Source organism: Dermacentor albipictus, chromosome 8 (assembly GCF_038994185.2).
Source record: "Dermacentor albipictus isolate Rhodes 1998 colony chromosome 8, USDA_Dalb.pri_finalv2, whole genome shotgun sequence".
NCBI lineage: Eukaryota > Metazoa > Arthropoda > Arachnida > Ixodida > Ixodidae > Dermacentor > Dermacentor albipictus.
The window spans coordinates 63,908,118-63,928,735 of NC_091828.1; the positions used below are offsets into that span (position 1 = coordinate 63,908,118).

The following is a 20,618-nucleotide window of genomic DNA, read 5'->3' on the forward strand; positions in this document are numbered from 1 at the left end:
GACGGGCACCGAGCATACTACAACATCCAAATCTCCTCATGATGGCTTACAACACAACAAGACAACAAGAGAACCTCACGATATTGCGCTGGAACTGCCGATCACTGCGAAACAATCACGCGACCTGAATACCCAGGCACTGAAGATAAGCTCATCCAACAACTGAAGAACACTTGATCCGGAGAAGCACAGACACCTACGCCAAAGACTATCACGTTGAACAACATGGACATCTAAATGCCTCCATCAACTTAGAATAGTTCTACTCCGCTGCGAAGGCATTTAAGAACACTGCATGGGGTCCGATCGAATGACCCAAGCGATGCTGAGAAACCTTAGTTACTCGGCCAACCGATTTGTCTACCGACACGGTATGTATGCCTCCCGGCCGACAACCCTCTGACTGGAAAACACCCAACATAATTTTTATACCGCAGCCCGGCAAACTGCGCGAATTAGGACAACTGCGACCTATCCCGCTTACCTCCTTTCTGCACCATCTTTTCCACAGAGTCTTCCTCACCAGAATCGAGAGACACAGAGTTTTAGAGATCTGCTTCCGGTCACGTTTGATGTGAGGAGGGGGGTATCCACCCAAGGGCTCTCCGTACTCCTGAAGGACAATATCCTGCACTGCGCCCCCCTGACTAGGAAGCCCGGACAAGTTCTTGCTCGCACTTGATATTCAAGACGTTTGTGGCAATATGTCGCAGTCCACGATAATTGAGGGCCTCGACGACGTAAGAAGTGGCGATAGAATAGATTCCTACGTGCAAGATTCTTGTAAAACCTCTCTGCTCATGTTTGGACAGGTAGGACTTACTCACTGCCATACGGCCTACCGGATACTATCACCGCTCCGGTTAACATCGGCTTAGTCAAACTGGCGTTACAACTGGATGAACAACGAAATCTTGAGTGTGCAAAATACGTGGGTGACATCACGTCACAGGACACTTCAGTCTCGTACGGAGACATAAAATCCATCCTTAAGAAATACGACCCTGATATTCACAAAACAAACGAAACAAGTAGGCATGAAATGCCCCCTTAGATTTAAATAAATTAAGGGGTTTTACGTGCCAAACCACTTTCTGATTATGAGGCACGCCGTAGTGGAGGACTCCGTAAATTTCGACCACGTGGGGTTCGCAACCGTGCACCTATGTCTAAGTACATGGTGTTTTCGCATTTCGCCCTCATTTAAATGTGGCCACCGTGTCTGGGATTCGACCCCGCCACCTCGTGCTCAGCAATCCAACACCATAGCCACTGAGCAACCACGGCGGGTGTAATGCCCCCTGGCCAAGTCGGCATACTTACAGATCAGACCCAAGAGTACAAAGGAAATCTGACCACTGCCCTCACAACGCTTTCTCGATTGGGAACCTATCAAGAAGACAGCAAACATGCGGATTCTCGTAATACTACCACAACAACTGGGCTGCGTTTGCATTGCGCTCTCCAAATTCATACGTACGGTCAGCAGTGTTACCGTAATCACTAACAGAATCGCACGCGGCAATGAGAGGATTACAAAGGCACTCATGCTGCAATTTTTCAAAGCCTTAATAAGTCGCAGGACACACGCATTACCTTTCAAGCCACGCGCTGCACAGGGACAGACCAGGTGGACAAATTAATTCGAGTAGCCTGTAGGGCGGCTCTCGGTTTTCAGGCAAGCACACGTATGGAACGCCTCCAAGAGGTAGGGCTGATCAACATATATGAAGAGCTCACCGCAGCCACAATCATCACCCAGTGAGTGTGGCTTTTGTGACGTCCCAGGGACGTTGTCTCTTAAGCCGCCAACACTACATTCGGGCGCCACAATACTGTCGGGACCTAACACCACTCGCATTGCAAACACGGCTACAAGTGGATCGTATTCCATGCAACATGCACCTGACATTCCACGGAAGACGATGAAGAACCAGGCCGATAGCATTGCTACAGAGGCAGGAACATCCGGACAGGTATTTCGCGGACTAAGACAACCCCTGTACGGCAACACAGACCCCTCTTTCGTGGCGCTCACAATAAAATATGCACGTACAGTCGAGGATGCGTCCTTGCAAACCCCGTCCTGCACAAGGGATGAGGCCATGGCTATCGCACTAGCCGTACGAGCCTCCGAAGCAAAGGTCCGATCGGCACACATACTGAAGGACTCTCAGTAAGCATGCCGACTATACCTAAGGGAAGTTTTGCCGACTAGCATCTTGCACATCCTGAGACTAATACTCACATAAGACCGTGGGATCACCGGGCACACACCGGAGTTGACGGCAATGAACGGGCGCATAGTCTTGGTCGAGATACGACAGGCCGAGTCGCGGATCACTCTGCCCCAGCGGACACCCTCTCACCCCGCAAGCTAGGAGAAGCACTAGAGATGCAGACTCCAGCGAGCCCAGCAGGCGGCACGCCCAGCAGGCGGCACGCACGGTACTGGCGCCTGCTACGGACGAACACCTTTCTTCACTCGTACAGACTACAAAAGATGTACACCGACAGGCACAAACAAGTGTCCATGGTGTGTAGACACACCGACACTCCCGCACATAACATACGACAGCCCCAGGCGCCCGGCAGACGATGTCTCACCTCTAATCACGGACTAATTCGCTAACTGATCCTGGAAGGCGCGAATCACCGGACAGGAGCGAGCTGTAAAGCCTCGACCAGGCCCGGCGAGCCGCGGAATCCAGTGGTGGCCTGAAATAGGGGCACCATCTCTATACAATTTTGTATCGGGTTCTCTGAAGCCGCTTTAGGATGTAAGGCTTAGTTAGGCTTGACGGCCAACTACTTTTTGCTCGCCTTTTACGGCCGTGCTTCGGTGGTACCAGGACAAGAAAAAAGCATGAAAACACACTGTAAGAAAAGGTCAACAAAATTTATTGTTCCAGAGGATTCACGAGGAAGGAGGCTGTTTTCTACATTGACGTTGGCCGGGGTCGATCGTAGAGCGAACGAAGGCCGGGCGCGGCAAAAGATAGGAACTAGATGGTGACATAACATCTTTCCTTCATCGTAGCTAGAAGTCTTTTCTTTCTCGGGCGTTCGTCAGGGTGATGGATGGATATTTGCAGCGGAGCAGTGGTTTGCACAGCCCTGCTCTTGTTACTTTATTGCCTAATGTCCTACATATGTTAGATAACAAAGAAAAAAAGAACCCACGATGAATTCGCTTAACAGTTTCTGAGTTTCTGAACTTCTATTGTGAACTTTGTTTTGTACACCGCCATTGTCTGTCATCTCCCTACTCTACTTCCACCAAATTGCAATCGCCTCTTACTAATCTCTATTAGGGACATGTTTACTTTTCCCTTGATCTCGCTGAAGCCAATGGCTTCAAGGAGGCCAGTGATCCCTAAATCCACTGTTATCTTCACATTCTAATACAACTTGCTCCATTGTTTTCTACACTTTACCACAGCAAGCACATGTTTCTTCTTCCTTCTTATATCTCGCTATATGGGTGCGTGCTCTAAGCCGTCCTGACCTCGCTTCGAAAAATAAGGAGCTTCCCTTTGAGTTATCAAATTGTTTCTTTCCTGAGTTTGTTTTTTTTTCCCGTTATACTTAGTCATATCAGGTTTCTTTTCTATTGCGGCCTCCCATGAGAGGGCGCCAAATTCGGCACCCCGTGCCATGTTGTTTGCGCGCTCCCCCAATGGGAGCGCGGCACTCCTGGGACGTTACCGCACCATTGCAACTCGTTTGCAAGATGCTTTGGCTACACGAGAAAAAACGTTTAGCTTCCCGTACGGGAAGCGGAGAAGAAGGCGTCCGCTCACTCTTCCGTAGTGCGCGTAGGATCACGACAAATTATGAACTTTCATAAGTCTCTCCCCCCTTAAGACCCTTTAAGCCCGCTTGACTCCAGTGGCGCAATGTTAAGACGCTCATAGCACAACTGACCTGCTCGCTTTCGCGGCTTTCGCAACGCAGTCGGCGGTGTGGATGTTTTGTAGACGCATTTTCTCCAGAACACATTGTCCAGTAACTTCCCCTGAAGTCAGCAACGTCAGTGTGAGCTGGAGAGGGCATGACCCACATGTTGGACAAGCCGTCGCCAGCCAGGTTGCACGTGCCCTTGGATAACAGGGACCTGGTTCTGCGTACCCCTGATCGGAAGGCTTGAGCCACTCCAGCTCAGCACTAGCACGGCTAGGGGTCAAGGTGAACCGCTTGAGGTGAACTGCAAATGATGGCTCCTCGTGCTGGCAATCTCCTCTATCCGGCGGCCTCCGCGCGTGCACCAGCGTGGTTATCTGACGGAAGGCTAGTTGTTGGCTTGACTTCTTGACGACTTGAGGTGCAACCGTGGTTCCATGCCATATCCCCTCGGCGACAACTATGGACAGCCTTAGCTGCTGCTCCGTAGATGCTGATTGTGGATTGTGCTGCTTCGAGTGTGTGTGGAGTTGTTATGGTCTGTTTCGCCAAATTCGGGTGTTTTAGGCGTCGATGGACAAACGCTTGCCTGCCCAAGGGTAGTGGTACAGCTTACCTTCGGAAATACCGCTTCACCTGACCGACATGGACTGGTAAGCTGATACGACCTGCGTTCAGATCCTTCCATGCTAAATCAACTTCAAAAGGCCCAACCCATTTTGGTGCTAAACCCGCCACAAACTCGGGCCTCGCGTCGCTGAGCTCATAATCTCAGGCGGAATTTCCACTCGCCCTTGCTCCTGCATGGTTACAATTCGCTTCGATCACCGCGTTTCCTGGGCGATCGCAAATGTCAAGCGTAGTCGTCGAAAGGTTTCTTCGCGCCCGGTGAATCTGTCCGCTTGGCCGATATTGTGTCCGTCGTTGTCTGGAGGTGTCTCCCGAACACCAGAAAACCTAGCGTAAACCCGCCGAACGACTTTCCCTCGTTCATGGCACGAAGGAGAGCGCATGTAGGTGCTCGTCGCAGTCGTTTTACGCTAGGGCGCACGCCTCAAGTAGTGGCGTTACATCTTGATTCCGGCATTCCGTCATGATCGAGTGAGGAAACTGGTCTATTCTATCTTAGTTCTGTTCAGCTTCTTTACTCTTTAGTTTATTGAATATTATAATTTACGAACGTGAGCGTGCCGCTACAGCTTGACCAACGAAGAAACGTGCTTCCAGAAAATGAAATGCCCAGAGTAACAGCAACGGAGAATAAAAACTTGCTACTTACCTTCAAGGATAAAGTGGCATTTCTGAGATAGCCTGGTTGAGTAAAAATCGTCTCGTAAATATTGAAAATGCCCCAGTGGTGAATGTTGTGATTCCACAAGTTATCCTGCGCCCACGCTTTAGCGGACTGCTTACTCAGGTGGATCAAGAAAGCGCCTATGTCCCTGAAAACAGGAACAAATAATTAGACACAAACAAAGTGCTTTTCCAGGCAAGCAGAAAAGACAACACTATGTGAGAAAGCAGCGGCAAACTATTTAAATTATTATGATCACAACGCTTCATAAAATGGTGCACTTCTGCAGAGATAGCAAGCAGAAAGTGAGGTTCGGAACGCACTGAAAAGCATTCAGCAAATTTTACGTCACTTCAGCAACACATATGACAGTAATTCGTTTTGCGCTATGCAATAAAATATGGCGACACGAATTTCGGGAATGAAGAAATTGGATGAAGCAAGAGGACATCCCTTAATTGAGCGCTAGTGAGCCAAACACCGATGCTGATTTGAAATGGAACAATTGCATGAGTGGAGACTACAATTTTGTGCAGACACACTCGAAAATTAGCTGTATGGCAACAGAATGCCTATGGCCCCACTAAAACATTGATGTTGCAGTTTTCATAGCGTATTTGGCAGGAGAAGTCTTGAAATGTGCATTTCAACACATGCTATCGCAATGCAACTTGCTGATAACCCTAGCTACTGTAGGGGTTGGAGGACGGGACGTCGGGATGAACCCAAAAACTTGGGAGGGATTTATTCTACATTATTTACAAGAGACGTGAGCGTCCAGTAACAGGCGTACTGACATTACGGGCCCGCAGCAACTCGGACGCTGCGGCCCGCGGCAAGAAGTTCGAGAGAGGTGAATCAGGGAATCAGAGCATGTCCCAGAATCCTCAGGTCTCTCTGGAAGGCTTCTTATAAGCCCTTCGAGCACTGCAAGTCACGTCATGTTTGACCAATGGGAGAGTCCACTCCGATGACGCCACTTGCAGCCAATGGTAGGCGCCCGTGTCGCGTTGCACACCTGTCGGGGCTCTCTGCGGTCTTGCCACGCAGACTGGTAATCCACTTGTAGGCTGGAGAAGGAGCGGGGAGGGCGCTCGTGCACCTGCTTCATTGTCGGATGCCCACCTGCTAATCCCGGCGGCGCAGGAACTTGTTGGCACGTAAACTTGTTGCCTCGGCCGCTTCTCTGGAATGCGCTTTCCTGCTTTTGCATTCCTCAATTAGCTGTGCTGCCACTCGAAGCGGTTTGGGGAACTCGAAGTAACCGCAGGAACCAGCTCCATATCTAACAGCTCGTCCTCGCCCCGGTTGTTCTGAATGGCCGGTGAAATCAATTCGCTGGCCATGAGGAACGCTGATAGAAGCTGCAGGGTACTGGGGTCGAGCCACGTTTGACGAACTTCGGGATCCTTGGCCCTGGAGAACAGACGTCAAACAAACAAAACAACACAGCGCTGCCCCACGTGTAAGCGCAGGCTCTTCGCCCCTGACTCGCCAGGCTATTACTGAGTCAAAATCAACCCTGATCTTTTAGTTCCCCAATTTTGACAAAACAGTTGTAACCACCCTTCCAAACAGCCATCCATTTCTCCTCGATTGCCTACAAGACCAGAGTACTATTGTTGTTGCAAAACAAAAGGGTCGTTGACGATGCAAACAACAAATGAAAACAGCCGAACATAACTTAAGTGGCCAAACTACACGAACAGCATGTTTCCAATCTATCGCAGTGGCGTACTTATCGCACGTAATGGTGCCACTGAACAATCTGGTCAACTTCACAAGTACGTAATCACAAGTGCACCAGCCTTGTGGTCACTAAACAAAACGCGTACTTGCGTTGCAGGCAAACTTTTCATTTACGCTTACTCACGTTTCTTCCCTGAAAGTCCTACAGGACACGTGACGTAAACGAACCATTAAACTCGCGGGACTTACACACTCCGCAGAACTCTTAAAATAATGCGTCTTCTACTAACTCTTTCCACGCACGTTCACTAAAGAAGTCAGAATACGGCTGCCCTCAACACACACTAGCAACCCAGTCATAAAGTCTGCTTCCTTCCGTCCACACAGGACACGCGCTAATGGATCTAAAAACGCTTCACCGTGCAAATCATGCACTCACTGAAAATCTACGCGCTTAACCTTCGAAAATTCAAAAACACATAAAAAGCAGGTTAAATAACACACGCGCTTTACCATAGGCCTCTGAACGATAACCTTGACCCTCAGGTTACTCACACACACAAAAAAAAGCCTATCTACTTATTAATGAGCATCTCGCGAGACTACATGTTTACTTAAAACACATCTTTCAAATCTCGAGCTTCTCAAACAAATCATAAGCAGAGCTCATACCTTACACCTTGAAAGAAAGCCTAGTCTCAAATCGCGAAAACTTTCCGATGCTCAAAATAAAATACAAAACAACACGTTTTCCTACTACGGAAGCTCTCTTGGCCTCTCATTCCAAACGCTTACGTCTGACTCATACTTTGAGTCGTACCCGGGGAGGCCGCAGTTTCAAAGCTACTCTGGCTACGGAGGAACAACAAAAGGGCTGATTCACTATCAGCTCCCCCAAGACGTTACGGTCTCCTGCCAATTTGCGTCCTCGCGCCCCGCTTTCAACAGAAACTCGATTGACCGCGTCGCTACTCCCCACCTGGTCTCGCCCTGCCACCTTGCGTTTCTTCGAACTGCACGCTGAGCTATAAAAAGAACTACGGAACGACGAGGAGCTTAACTGCCCCGTGCCCTTTGTCCGCGTCCGCGCAGAACATTCTTCGCGGTCCCCCTTTGACCGGTGGCTCGACCATTTTGGGTGCGTCAACATCGTCCGAGACGACCGCATCTTTTTCCTCGCGCCCTGCCCATTTGGGTTTCTCGCCATTTTTGGCGGCGCTACATTAATTACCGACTTTCGGTCTTTACTGCGCTTCTTTTTACGGCGCTTTCTCTTTGCACTCGTTTTCATGTCGCCTTCTCGTGCCTCGTGCTGGCCGGTACACGTTTCGTCGGCCCGGATCGGTCTCTTACCCGCACAGTCTAATTGATTTTCATTTAAATCAACATTCTCTCTGCCTCGACTGGCGGACAGCTCAACCGACTCTGGCACAATGCAGCAGGCTTTACTCGAGTAAGACAACTCGCACTCTTGCGAACTGCCCTCTACTACATTGCCCAGCGCACGCTGTGAATCGGCACACAGCCCGTCGGTATCGATCGCTGTCTCACGCGCACAGTCCGAATGATTAACTGAATCATCCCTATCTAGGCCATCTAGACTGGCGGAGAGCCGCACCGATCCCTGAACAATGCAGTTGTTCTCTCGTGAGCTACGGAGCTCGCCACCCCGAGAACTATTCTCAACTGCATCGTCCAGCTCGCACTTCACTTCTGCACGCACATCTGGCTTTACATGGGTTCTCGCGTCTGTCTGGTCAGAAGTACCCTTTTCTTCGCTAGCAACCTCGCTAACATTACCAGCGACGCACACGCTCGGTAACTGTGCCAATTTGTTCGCAGCTGGCCTAGCTGTCTCTACAGTCATCTGTTGGCACAGCACCTCGTCGCTCTCACTACGGCCTTTAACGGCCTCGATTGCCACTAAGGCATCGTTAGCAGCTAGCCTTTTCCCTTCACTTATGACTCTGCAGCTAATCTCACAGGCACTACTCTTCTCGTCGGCTCTTGGCGAAAGTCCGCTAGACACTTCCTCATTATTTCGCTCTGTACTACCTACAGAATTCTCAGACAGCCGTTGTCTCTGTGCCAATAACTGATCACAATACTGTATTTCTTTGATCAGTGCTGCCTTCTCTCTCTCGAACTTTTCCTCTCGCTCACGTTCGCGTTCATTCTCACGTCCGTGACGCTCACACCTAAGAGTAAGTTCTTGAAGCTCCTGCTTCCGTTCATTCTCGCGTTCTTCACGCTGAAGCTTACTCCTAAGTTCACGACGCTCCCGCAAACGTACACGACGCACACGCTCCCGTGGCTCCTGTATCACTTCCCAAGCAAGCTCAATGCTTTTATCATCATTGCCACTATCATTAATCGCCTTTATGATAGCTGGCGTTTCCATCCGTTCGTCCGCCTCAACTCCCAAATCGTCGCACACCAACAACAAGTCTAACCTCGTCAACCTTCTAAGATCCATGGCAGCTGCCCCGTCAGGTGGTTAAAACTGTTTTCCTTAATTAATTTGTGCAAACACACAATGCAACAAATTCCCGATTCCCAGAACTATCAAAATTGAACACACAACCTTTGAGTCTGGCGAATCATAAGGAAAAAAACCACGCGCTCACTTACGGTTGCAGCACCCTGCCATCCGGCTCATTCGTCCGCTGTCTCCGGTTCCTCCGGACTCCCTGGGTCGAAGGCTCGCTCCTTCTTCGCTACTCCCAGTTTCTTCGGACCTCTTTCGACGAAGGCTCACTCTTCTTCGCCCTTCCCGGTTCCTTAGGATCTCTCTTGACGAAGGTTCATCCGTAGCGCTGCCACCAGCTGATGCATTCGGAGGCGATCCCACCGCTGCCACCAGATGTAGGGGTTGGAGGACGGGACGTCGGGATGAACCCAAAAACTTGGGAGGGATTTATTCTACATTATTTACAAGAGACGTGAGCGTCCAGTAACAGGCGTACTGACATTACGGGCCCGCAGCAACTCGGACGCTGCGGCCCGCGGCAAGAAGTTCGAGAGAGGTGAATCAGGGAATCAGAGCATGTCCCAGAATCCTCAGGTCTCTCTGGAAGGCTTCTTATAAGCCCTTCGAGCACTGCAAGTCACGTCATGTTTGACCAATGGGAGAGTCCACTCCGATGACGCCACTTGCAGCCAATGGTAGGCGCCCGTGTCGCGTTGCACACCTGTCGGGGCTCTCTGCGGTCTTGCCACGCAGACTGGTAATCCACTTGTAGGCTGGAGAAGGAGCGGGGAGGGCGCTCGTGCACCTGCTTCATTGTCGGATGCCCACCTGCTAATCCCGGCGGCGCAGGAACTTGTTGGCACGTAAACTTGTTGCCTCGGCCGCTTCTCTGGAATGCGCTTTCCTGCTTTTGCATTCCTCAATTAGCTGTGCTGCCACTCGAAGCGGTTTGGGGAACTCGAAGTAACCGCAGGAACCAGCTCCATATCTAACACTACGTGGTAATAGAGCATTTTGACTAAGAGTTCACTATGGAGTGAACGAAAGCTACGCCGATTATTGAAAAATGTTTGATGTGGATCGATGCTCTCGTGAAGCGGCTAAATAAAGGCAAAATGACAGTGTGATGTGTACAATTGATATATTTACATCGTGTTTAACGTCTTGCTCACAATGTTCGTGTGCTTAGGCACTGCATTGATCGTAGCTTTGATTATATTTGATGATCATGTTATTGTGCTACACCGTTAGCAAGCTATGCAGTTTGAGACGCCGACGCAGTGATATCAGGAGGACGAAGGTGATGTAGGACGCTTGTATAGGGAACAGCGCAATTGATAAATGCATGCATAAGAAGGGGAGCACGGAAATTTAAGAGCGATTCACAAATACAATAAGGTGTTCTTTACCCTATATGCCGCAGTGGCACATATTTATGACGAAGCATTGGCCGAGAATGCCCGCATTAATTATCGCCTAAATTTGGTGCTGCTAATAATTTATCTAATTAAAGAAACACGAACCCTTGTACATGTTGTGAAATTTTATTAAGGTTTCATTGGACTTCATAAAGATGCGTACGGGGATGTATCTACTGGTTTATTGGGTAATGTATTCTTTAATTAGCACAAATGTGGCAGTGCTCACAGGCATCATTTTTTTCAAACTCTCCATGGAAATGCTGTTAAGGTAGCCATAGGAAGATTTGCTTTTCGCTGAGCTTCCTTGAACTTTGGCCAATACTTCATTCGACAGGAGGTTGGTAGGTAGCGATAGGTAGCACGGCATTGGAAGTGGTAAGGAAATACACCTACTAAGGGCAGGTAGTGACAACGGATCCGGATCATGAGACTGAAATAATCAGAAGAATAAGAACGGGCTGGTGTGCGTTTGGCCGGCATTCTCAGATCATGAACAGCAGGTTCCCATTATCCCTCAAGAGAAAAGTGTATAACGGCTGTGTCTTACAAAACTCACGTACGGAGTAGAAACCTGGAGGCCCCCTGCTACGCTTCCCTTTTCTTGGAATCCAATCCGTAACCCTTAATGACCGTCGGTTATCACACTCCTCATTACAAGTCCTGCCCATGCCCATTTGTTTTTCTTGACTTCAACTAAGATGTCAATAATGCGCGTTTCTTCCCGCACTCAATCTGCTCTTTTCTTATCCCATAACGTTACATCCATCATTCTTCTTTCCATAGCTGGTTGCGTTGTCCTCAATTTAGGTATAACCCTTCTCGTAAGCCTCCAGGTTTCTGACCCGTAAGCGAGTAAAGTTAAGACACAGCTGTTATACAATTTTCTCTTGGGAGATAATGGCAACCTGCTGTTCATGATCTGAGAATGCCTGCCAAACGCAGCCCAGACCATTCTTATTCTTCTTATTATTTCAGTCATGATCCGGATCCGTGGTCACTACCTGCCGTAAATAGATATATTCCTTTACCACTTCCAGTGCCTCGCTACCTATCGTAAATTGCTATTCGCATCTGAGAGTGTTAAACTTTACGTTAGTTTTCTTCAGTTTAATTTTTAGACCCACCCTTCTGCTTTGCCTCTCCATGTCAGTGAGCACGCATAACAGTTGGTGCCCTAAGGCAATATCATCAGCGAATCGGAAGTTACTAAAGCATTCTCCATTACCTCTTATTCCGAATTCTTCCCAATCCAGGTCTCTGAATACCTCCTGTAAACACGCTGTGAAGAGCATTGCAGAGGTCGTATCTGCCTGCCTGACGCCTTTCTTTATTGATATTTTGTTGCTTTCTTTATCGAGGACTTCGGTTGCTGGTTCTAGCTGTAGGGCTAGAGGCTTTCATACATTGGCGCTTCTTGATCAGACGAAAGATCTGAGCAAGTAGCGCCAATGAATGAAAGCCTCTAACCCTACAGCTAGAATAGAACTGGTATAATTTTCCAAAATAATCAACAATCGTAAGACAGCTGACATAAGGAAGTGTAATATGGATAGAATTGAACGTGCTCTCAGGAACAAAGGAAGCCTAAAATCAGTGAAGACGAAACTAGGAATAGGCAAGAATCGGATGTGTGCGTTAAGAGACAAAGCCGGCAATATCATTACTGATATAGATCAGATAGTTCAAATGGCTGAGGAGTTCTGTACAGGTTTGTACAGAACCAGTGGCACCCACGACGATAGTGGAAGAGAGAATAGTCTAGAGGATTTCGAAATCCCACAAGTACCGCCGAAAGAACTTAAGAAAGCCTTCGGAGCTAAGCAAAGGGTGAAAGCAGCTGCGGAGGATCAGGTAACAGCAGATTTGTTGAAGGACGTTGGGCAGATTGTTCTAGAAAACTGGCCACCCTCTATACGCAATGCCTCATGACTTCGAGCGTATCGGAATCTTGGAAGAACGCTCACATAATCCTAATCCATAAGGAAGGGGAAGCCAAAGACGAAAAATTATAGACCAATCAGCCTACTTTCCCTTGTATACAAAGTATTTACTAAGGTAATCACAAACAATCAGGAACACCTTAGACTTCTGTCAACCAAAGGACCAGGCTTGATTCCGTAAAGGCTACTCAGCAATAGACCATATTCACACAATCAATCAGGTGATAGGGAAATGTGCAGAATATAACCAACCCTTATATATAGCTTTCATTTACGAGAAAGCATTTGATTCAGTCGAAACCTCAGCAGTCATGGAGGCATTAAGGAACCGAGTGGTAGAAAAGCCGTATGTAAAAATACTGAAAGATATCTGAAGCGGCTGCACAGCCACCGTAGTTCTCCACAGAGAAAGCAACAAAATTCCAATAACGAAAGGCGCCAGGCAGGGAGATACGATATCTTCAATGCTACTCACAGCGTGTTTACAGAAAGTATTCAGAGACCTGGATTGGGAAAAATTGGGGATAAAATTTAAGGGAGAATACCTTAGTAACATGCGATTCGCTGATATTGCCTTGCTTAGTAACTCAGGGGACCAATTGCAATGCATGCTCACTGAACAGCAGAGGCAAAGCAGAAGCGTAGGTCTAAAAATAATCTGCAGAAAACTAAAATAATGTTTAACACTCTCGGAAGAGAACCGCAGTTTATCATAGGCAGCGAAGCACTGGATGTGGTAAGGGAATACATCTGCTTAGGACAGTTAGTAGCCGCAGATCCGGATTATGAGACTGAAATAATCAGAAGAATAAGAATGGGCTCGTGTGCGTTTGGCAGGCATTCCAGATCATGAACAGCAGTTTGCCATTATCCCTCAAGAGAAAAGTGTATAACGGCTGTGTCTTACCATTACTCACGTACGGGACAGAAACCTGGAAGCTTACGAAAAGGGTTCTACTTAGTTTGACGACGACGCAACCAGCTATGGAAAGACGAATGATGGGTGTAACGTTAAGGGAGAAGAAAAAAGCTGATTGGGTGAGGCAACCAACGCGAGTTAATGACATCTTAGTTGAAATCAAGAAGAAGAAATGGACACGGACAGGACATGTATTGAGGAGAGAAGATAACCGATGGTCATTAAGGGTTACGGACTGTATTCCAAGGGAAGGGAAGCGTAGCAGGGGACGGCAGAAAGTTAGATGGGCGGATGAGATTATGAAGTTTGCAGGGATAACATGGCCACAATTAGTACATGACCGGGGCAGTTGGAGAAGTATGGGAAAAGCCTTTGCCCTGCAGTGGGCGCAACCAGGTTGACGATGATGATGATTATGACGATGGTTGCTGTGGAGCATATATAGATATTTTTCAGTATTTGTACATACGGCTCGTCTACGCCCTGACTTCGTAATGCTTCCACGACTGCTTAGGTTTCAACTGCATCAAACGCTTTCTCCTCCTCAATGACCGCTATATTGACACGTGTACTTGTCTTTATCGGGCGACAAGTTTTGCCGCCTAACAAATGGTATCGCACAGCGCGATACGCGCCTGCATGCATCCGAAGTTTCTGGAAAGTTATCGATGCTTCTGTTGTCGCTGATACTTGTGGTATTTGATTTCATCGCTTGACACGAACGGTGTAGAACATTTTAGAAGGCATGCGGGTCGCAACGTTTAGTCTGGAACATTCGACGATTGCTGTATAAAAGTCGACGCGCTTGACCCGCTGACCGGCTTTTCGACGATCGCCGACTGTGTTCGCCGCTATCGTTTTTCTTTAAGTGTAGCCTGTTTTGTGGGCACAGGTTCGCCCAATAAAAGCTAGTTTTGTCTTTCACAGTACTGCTACTGTGTTCTTTGGCGTCACGACCACGTGACAATATGTAAGGGTTGGTTGTATTCCGCACATTTCTCTCTCACCTGATTGATAGTGTGAATATGGTTTATTGTTGAGTAGCGTTTACGGAATCCTGCCTGGTCCTTTGGTTGACAGTAGTCTAACGTGTTCCTGATCCAATTTTCGATTGCATTAGTAAATACTTTGTAGTTACCGGACCGTAAACTGATTGGTATATAATTTTTCATGTCATAAACGTCCCCTTTCTTATGGATTAGGATTATGCGAGCGTTCTTCCAAGATGCCGGTATGCTCGAAGTCATGAGGCATTGCGTATACAGGGTGGCCAGTTTTTCTAGAGCAATCTGCCGGCCATCCTTCAACGAATCTACTGTTACCTTATCCTCCCCAGCTGCCTTCCCTCTTTGTATAGCTCCCAATGCTTGCTTTACTTCTTCCGGCTGTACTTGTGGGATTTAAAATTCCTCTAGACTATTCTCTCTTCGATTATCATCGTGGGTGCTAGTGGTATTGTCTAAATATCTGTAAAACTCTTCAACCACTTGAACTATCTCATCCATATAAGTAATGATATTGCCAGCATTGTCTCTTAACGCCTACATCTGATTCGTCCCTATTCATAGTTTCTTCACTGCGTTTAGGCTTCCTTCTTTCCTTAGATCATGTTCAATTCCATCCATATTATACTTCGTTATGTCAGCTGCCTTACCCTTGTTGAATTACTTGAAAAGTTCTGCAAGTTCTATTCTAGCTCTAGGGTTAGAGGCTTTCATACATTAACATTTCTTGATCAGATCTTTCGTCCTATGCTATACCCTACTAGCATCCTATCTAACGGAGTGACCCCCGTCTTCTATTGCAGAATCCATGATGATTCCCATGGGATTGTCATTCATATCTTCAACACTAAGGTCCTCTTCCTGAGGTAAGGCCGGATACCTGTTCTATAGCTTGATCTAGAATTTCTCTATTTTCCTCTTACCGCTAGTTCATTGATCAGCTTCTTATGTAGCAGTTTCTCCCGTTCCCTCTTCAAGTCTAGGCTAATTCGAGTTCTTACCATCCTATGGTCACTGCAGCGTACCTTGCCAAGCACGTCCACATCATGGATGATGCCATGGTTAGCGCACATTATGACGTCTATTTCATTTCTATTCTCACCATTCGGGCGCCTCCACGTCCACTTTCGTCTATCCCGCTTGCGGAAGAAGGTATTCATTATCCGCATATTATTCTGTTCTTCAAACTCAAGCAATAACTCTCCCCTGCTATTCCTTAAGCCTATGCCACATTCCCCCACTGATTCGCCTCCAGCTTGCTTCTTGCCTACCCTGGCTATAAAGTCGCTTATCAGTAGAGTGTTTTGACTTTGCCTATCATTGTTTCCACGTCTTCATAGAAGCTCTCGACTTCCTGTTCATCATGACTGAATGTAGGGGCGTAGACCTGTACTACCTTCAATTTGTACCTCTTTTTGAGTTTCCTGCCACCGTCTCGTTATTGCTCTAGAATTCCTGTGTGTTACTCGCTATATCCTTATTAATTAGGAATCCAGCTCCTAGTTGTCGTCTCTCCGCTAAGCCCCGGTAGCACAGGACGTGCCCGCTTTTTAGCACTGTATGTGCTTCTTTTGTCCTCCTAACTTCACTGAGCCCTATTATATCCCATTTACTGCCCTCTAATTCCTCCAATAGCACTGCTAGACTCGCCTCACTAGATAACGTTCTAGCGTTAAACGTTGCCAGGTTCATATTCCAATGGCGGCCTGTCCGGAACCAGTGATTCTTAGCACCCACCACTGCATCGCAGGTCTGACTGGCGCCGTGGTCAGTTGCTTCGCAGCTGCTGGGCACTGAGGGCCGGGGTTTTATTGTTGTATTCATATAGGAGGTTGTGGCCAATTACTGCACCAGGGTGGCCAACTCTTCTCCGTTGAGGAAGTGTGTTGCTGGTTCTTGTCACCGGTACCAGGCCGTACCCCAGGCCTGTTTATTCAATCAACACAAGGATTTTTACTTTAATCCGGTGGAAAATTGCGCGGCACCGGGATTGGAACCACGCTCCTCTAGCACGCGAGGCGGATGTTCTACCGCTCCACCGCTCCACCTCGGGGTTCAGTGGGTGTAAAAGCCTGCGTCCCGCGTGTGTAGCAGCGAAAGGGCTCCCAAATTCGCATTGGCTGCGAAACCACGCCACGAGCATTCCTCTACCGAGCGGGCGAACGGGAACACTTGGTGCCGCAGTAGCGTGCCAGGAGCAGCGTTAAGGCAGAGGGCATCGCCGTCACTCCAAATCACCTTACTCTCCAAAGCGTCCGTTATTCAAGCGCTCCTTGTCCACGCAAGCTGTCCCCTGCATTCTAACTGTGCTTCGGTAAGGCGAAATCAAAACGCGCCGAGCTTCTCAGCGCGCTCTGTTGCCCGCGAGGAATAATGACTCGGAGGACCACTCAATGTCGTTTAGTTGAACATCAATGTTTTACGTTTACCAGCTAATAAGAAGACTGCTGATGTCCTCAGGTTTTTTTTAGTTCAACCAATAATTATCGACATTTTCATAGGTTTATTTGATTCCTTCCGATATATTGTGCAAGAAATAAATCAGCACATCTGAGCGCAATATCATGCAAGGAATTCAGTTGTGCTACACACGGGTAATTGTTAAAGAGTATGGTAAGGATATATTTCTTTTCTTAGTTCAATAAAAATAATTTAACAGTGTCATGCGTCTTTCTCGCATCTTTGGCCCATGCCTTGCGTTTGTTTGGCCCCACTGTTCTGTCGCTCCTCGAGACAGCTTGAACTTACAATGCGAATATGGAGATGCCGAACTGCGTCTTTTGCCCCTTGGCCGCCATGGATTGAAAGGTCGCGAACTTTCCCTTGGACGTTTCACCCGGTCTCTCGAAGGGCTTTCCCAGCGATTCGTAGAACGTGAAGTCGCAGACCCCGTCTTTTGGCATCTCCATCTCGCCATCGCTGGCCACGGTGCAGATGAAGGCGTTATATTGCGGTGGCTTGTCAAATAAAGCTGCACAGAGCGGGACGTGGCATACAGAAAGTTTACTCATGCGCTATGATAGCGTGTGACCACGTCAGAGAGCAAACAGGGCCATTGGACTCTCACACACGTTGTATAACATGCAGCACAACAAAGAGAACTCTGCAAATATATACCTATGTATTCCGTGATTAAGAAGAAAGAAGTATAAACCCATGTAGTGCAATGAAATGGTGAACTTGAGCTAAAGGCAGTGTTGGTGACTTTGTTACCCAATTTTCCACAAAGTCGCGAATTACGAGCCAAAAATGTCTCTATCAGATTACATTCTTGGATTTTCCCACATCCAGGGCTTAAGAGAACAACACCAATGGCACTTCGTAACAACGGCGGGTGAACAAATTCCATATTGAGCAACAATCAAGGTTGTGATACCGACCTAGCTCACTTTTTTTAATGTTCCTGGCTGTCTATTTTATATGTTTCAGTTCTGCACTTGTGAATTGGCGATCATAACGTTAAAATTGCAGAGAAGTCCGATTTTCTAAAAAAATACGACATCGATGTTGTGCCTTTGCCGCCCCGCCAGCTACATGGCTAAAGAAATTTCATTCATTTTACTCTGGCAATAGCGGCAAATGAAACAGAATATATCCCAGCCCCCTTTGCCTAAATTGAAGGCGAAGCAGTTCCTACACCCAAATGTCTACCAGTGTAATTTACTAACGCTTCCTGCCAAACGTCAATAAGACTATATAAAGGCAACTGTCTCGTTAAAGTGACTGAAAGCTTGATATACTAAGAAATCTTTTCTCTAAATTCCTAGATCTGCCACAGCCGTTTGATTTAGGTCTCAATATGCTGAACGAAACGCACAGCAATGTAATATTATTTGAGTAATTGGCTTTCTCTGGATACGCGGAATTCGTTGGAACTTGTGTATTTTTTTTTTACAAATTATTAATGCGTTTTGTACCAAATCAAGAACTTAACACGCTAACACATAGAGTCCCCCTTTTTAATGTCATTCTTGGTTCACGAATGTATAACCAAGTGGTGCCAGTTAAATTTTACTAATATGTCTGCCTTTTTTACCTTAAATTACATTTCGAATGTGGTATGTGGCATCTAGCGCAAATATTCTCTTGAGCTGGAAAAGCAGATAGCTGGATAAGCAAATAAGCAGCCAAGAAGTCAACGTGCAGAGCGATTTATTTACAAAAAGTTGCGAATAAAATATTTTGCCGATTAGCGTAGTATATATAATAATATTTATGAATTAAAGCGAGCGTATCCTCAACAAACATTCACTCGGGGAATTTTTTTTAAATAGCCCTAGTTTTGATGTTAGCGCGTTCAACTTTGGGAACAACTTCAATAATTGATCCAATAATTGTATTAAAAAGCGCCTTGTTATAGAGGGGATGCGAAAATTAAGTGAACAACCCATTGAAAGATATCTGTTCAGTGCAACAAAAGCAGGAGACAAGAATTAACGAAGATGAAGACAAGCGCCTGTCTTCATCTTCGTTTCTTCTTCTGTGTGTTTTTGTTGCGCTATACAGATACCTCTCAATGTTGACTGACCAACAAGCTTATATGACCGCCCTTTAGAATAACCCAAACACGATGGAATCCTGTCGCTTATTTCGGGAATGAACACAGCAAAACTGGTGAACTGGTGTCATGCTCAGAATTAGTTTCAGTTGAATAGACTGAGTGAACCGAGAAGGGGCCACTTGTAAATTGAATTTGCCTTAAATTAACAATGTGGAAGTTAGGCCAAATTTGTAATATCGTAGTGTCTGCATTGTAACTTCTCGCGCGTATATTTCCCGCTTCTTATAGTTGTTGATGTCTAGGATTAAAATTTCGCGTTTTCAAAAAGAAGTACGCGTGAAACACAGCCTATAAAGGTTCCAACAAAGATGATAAGAATGCATGCAGCAGTCACTGCCTGGTCCTGGCAAGGTACGGCACAACTTCCTAAATTCTATAGCAGTGAATTTGCTTGATGATTTTTAAATGGCCATCAAAACGAGGCGTTGAAAAGGTATTCAATGTGTATACGTATATCAGGCTCCACTTTATTCGAGAATTTCGAAATTTGGTGAACTAATTGGTGAACTAATATGGTGAAATTATTTGGTTCTAAAGCCAGTCAAGCGGGGGCGGGGGGGGGGGGGGGAGGGATGGGTGTGGTATCACAAGCATAAAGAGAACACCTATGTTCGTATTCTACCTGTGTCAAGTTGTTTCCGGTCCACTTCCACTTCCGTGTGCGGCGAGCGGCCGGCCACAGGGCAATTTTGTGTGTATTTGCGGGCTTCGTTCGTGCTTGAAAAACACTTTTATGTTGCAGCTATTGAGCAACAAAAAGCTGTATCCGGATATTTTCATGTTGTTCTACAACTTTATCATTGACATACTTATTCTAAATATAATATTTGCGAAGCTGAACAATTAAGACAAAATCAAGTAATTAGGTGGTATGTAATATAGTATAGCCTGAGTATTTCCAAGCGACGGAAAACAACACTGCCATGGTTCTGTCCAGCTACATGGTACTCGCACATTTTTTAAAAAATCTTGGTGCATAGTAATTGCGACACTCTGTGCATGTAGATGTGCGTTACCACCGACCTTAGGTCATATCTTTAGGAAGCAAAAGTTGCTTTTTCGTATGTCCGAGCACAATACATATATCAGGCCCCTCGCTAAACCCCCTCTCTTCTAGTTCATTGCATGACAGGGTTTCGAATCCGGCAACATCGATGCCTTCAGGTAGCACTTGTGGATTTATTGACACGTTGCCGTCCCCCAAAACCATCACGTACTGGTGAGGCCTGCGGAAGAAAGGAAGTGTCATATCCGCCGCCAAAGTTTGTGAGTGGTGGCACCGGTTGACACTCCCAGGGTTAGTTCTAGTAGTAACGCATATATACCCCACCAATTGGATGGGAAGGCGGCGGCAGCGGTAGTTCAATTGGTAGAGCATCCCACAAGTAATACGACGACGTGAGAGCGTTCCCCACCT

The 20,618-nt window shown here is 47.0% G+C and overlaps 1 protein-coding gene across 6 annotated transcripts in view; it reads right to left on the bottom strand.

The window, feature by feature from the left end:
- LOC139048803 (uncharacterized) overlaps nt 1-20,618 on the bottom strand; it is a 98,796-nt gene that overhangs the window by 46,906 nt on the left and 31,272 nt on the right. For all 6 annotated transcript variants that reach the window (XM_070523512.1, XM_070523511.1, XM_070523509.1 and 3 more), the window contains 2 exons: nt 17,389-17,611; nt 5,183-5,345 (listed from right to left, as the gene is read on the bottom strand). In XM_070523512.1, coding sequence (XP_070379613.1) covers nt 5,183-5,345; nt 17,389-17,611 — 386 coding nt within the window. The remainder of the gene's footprint in view (nt 1-5,182; nt 5,346-17,388; nt 17,612-20,618) is intronic.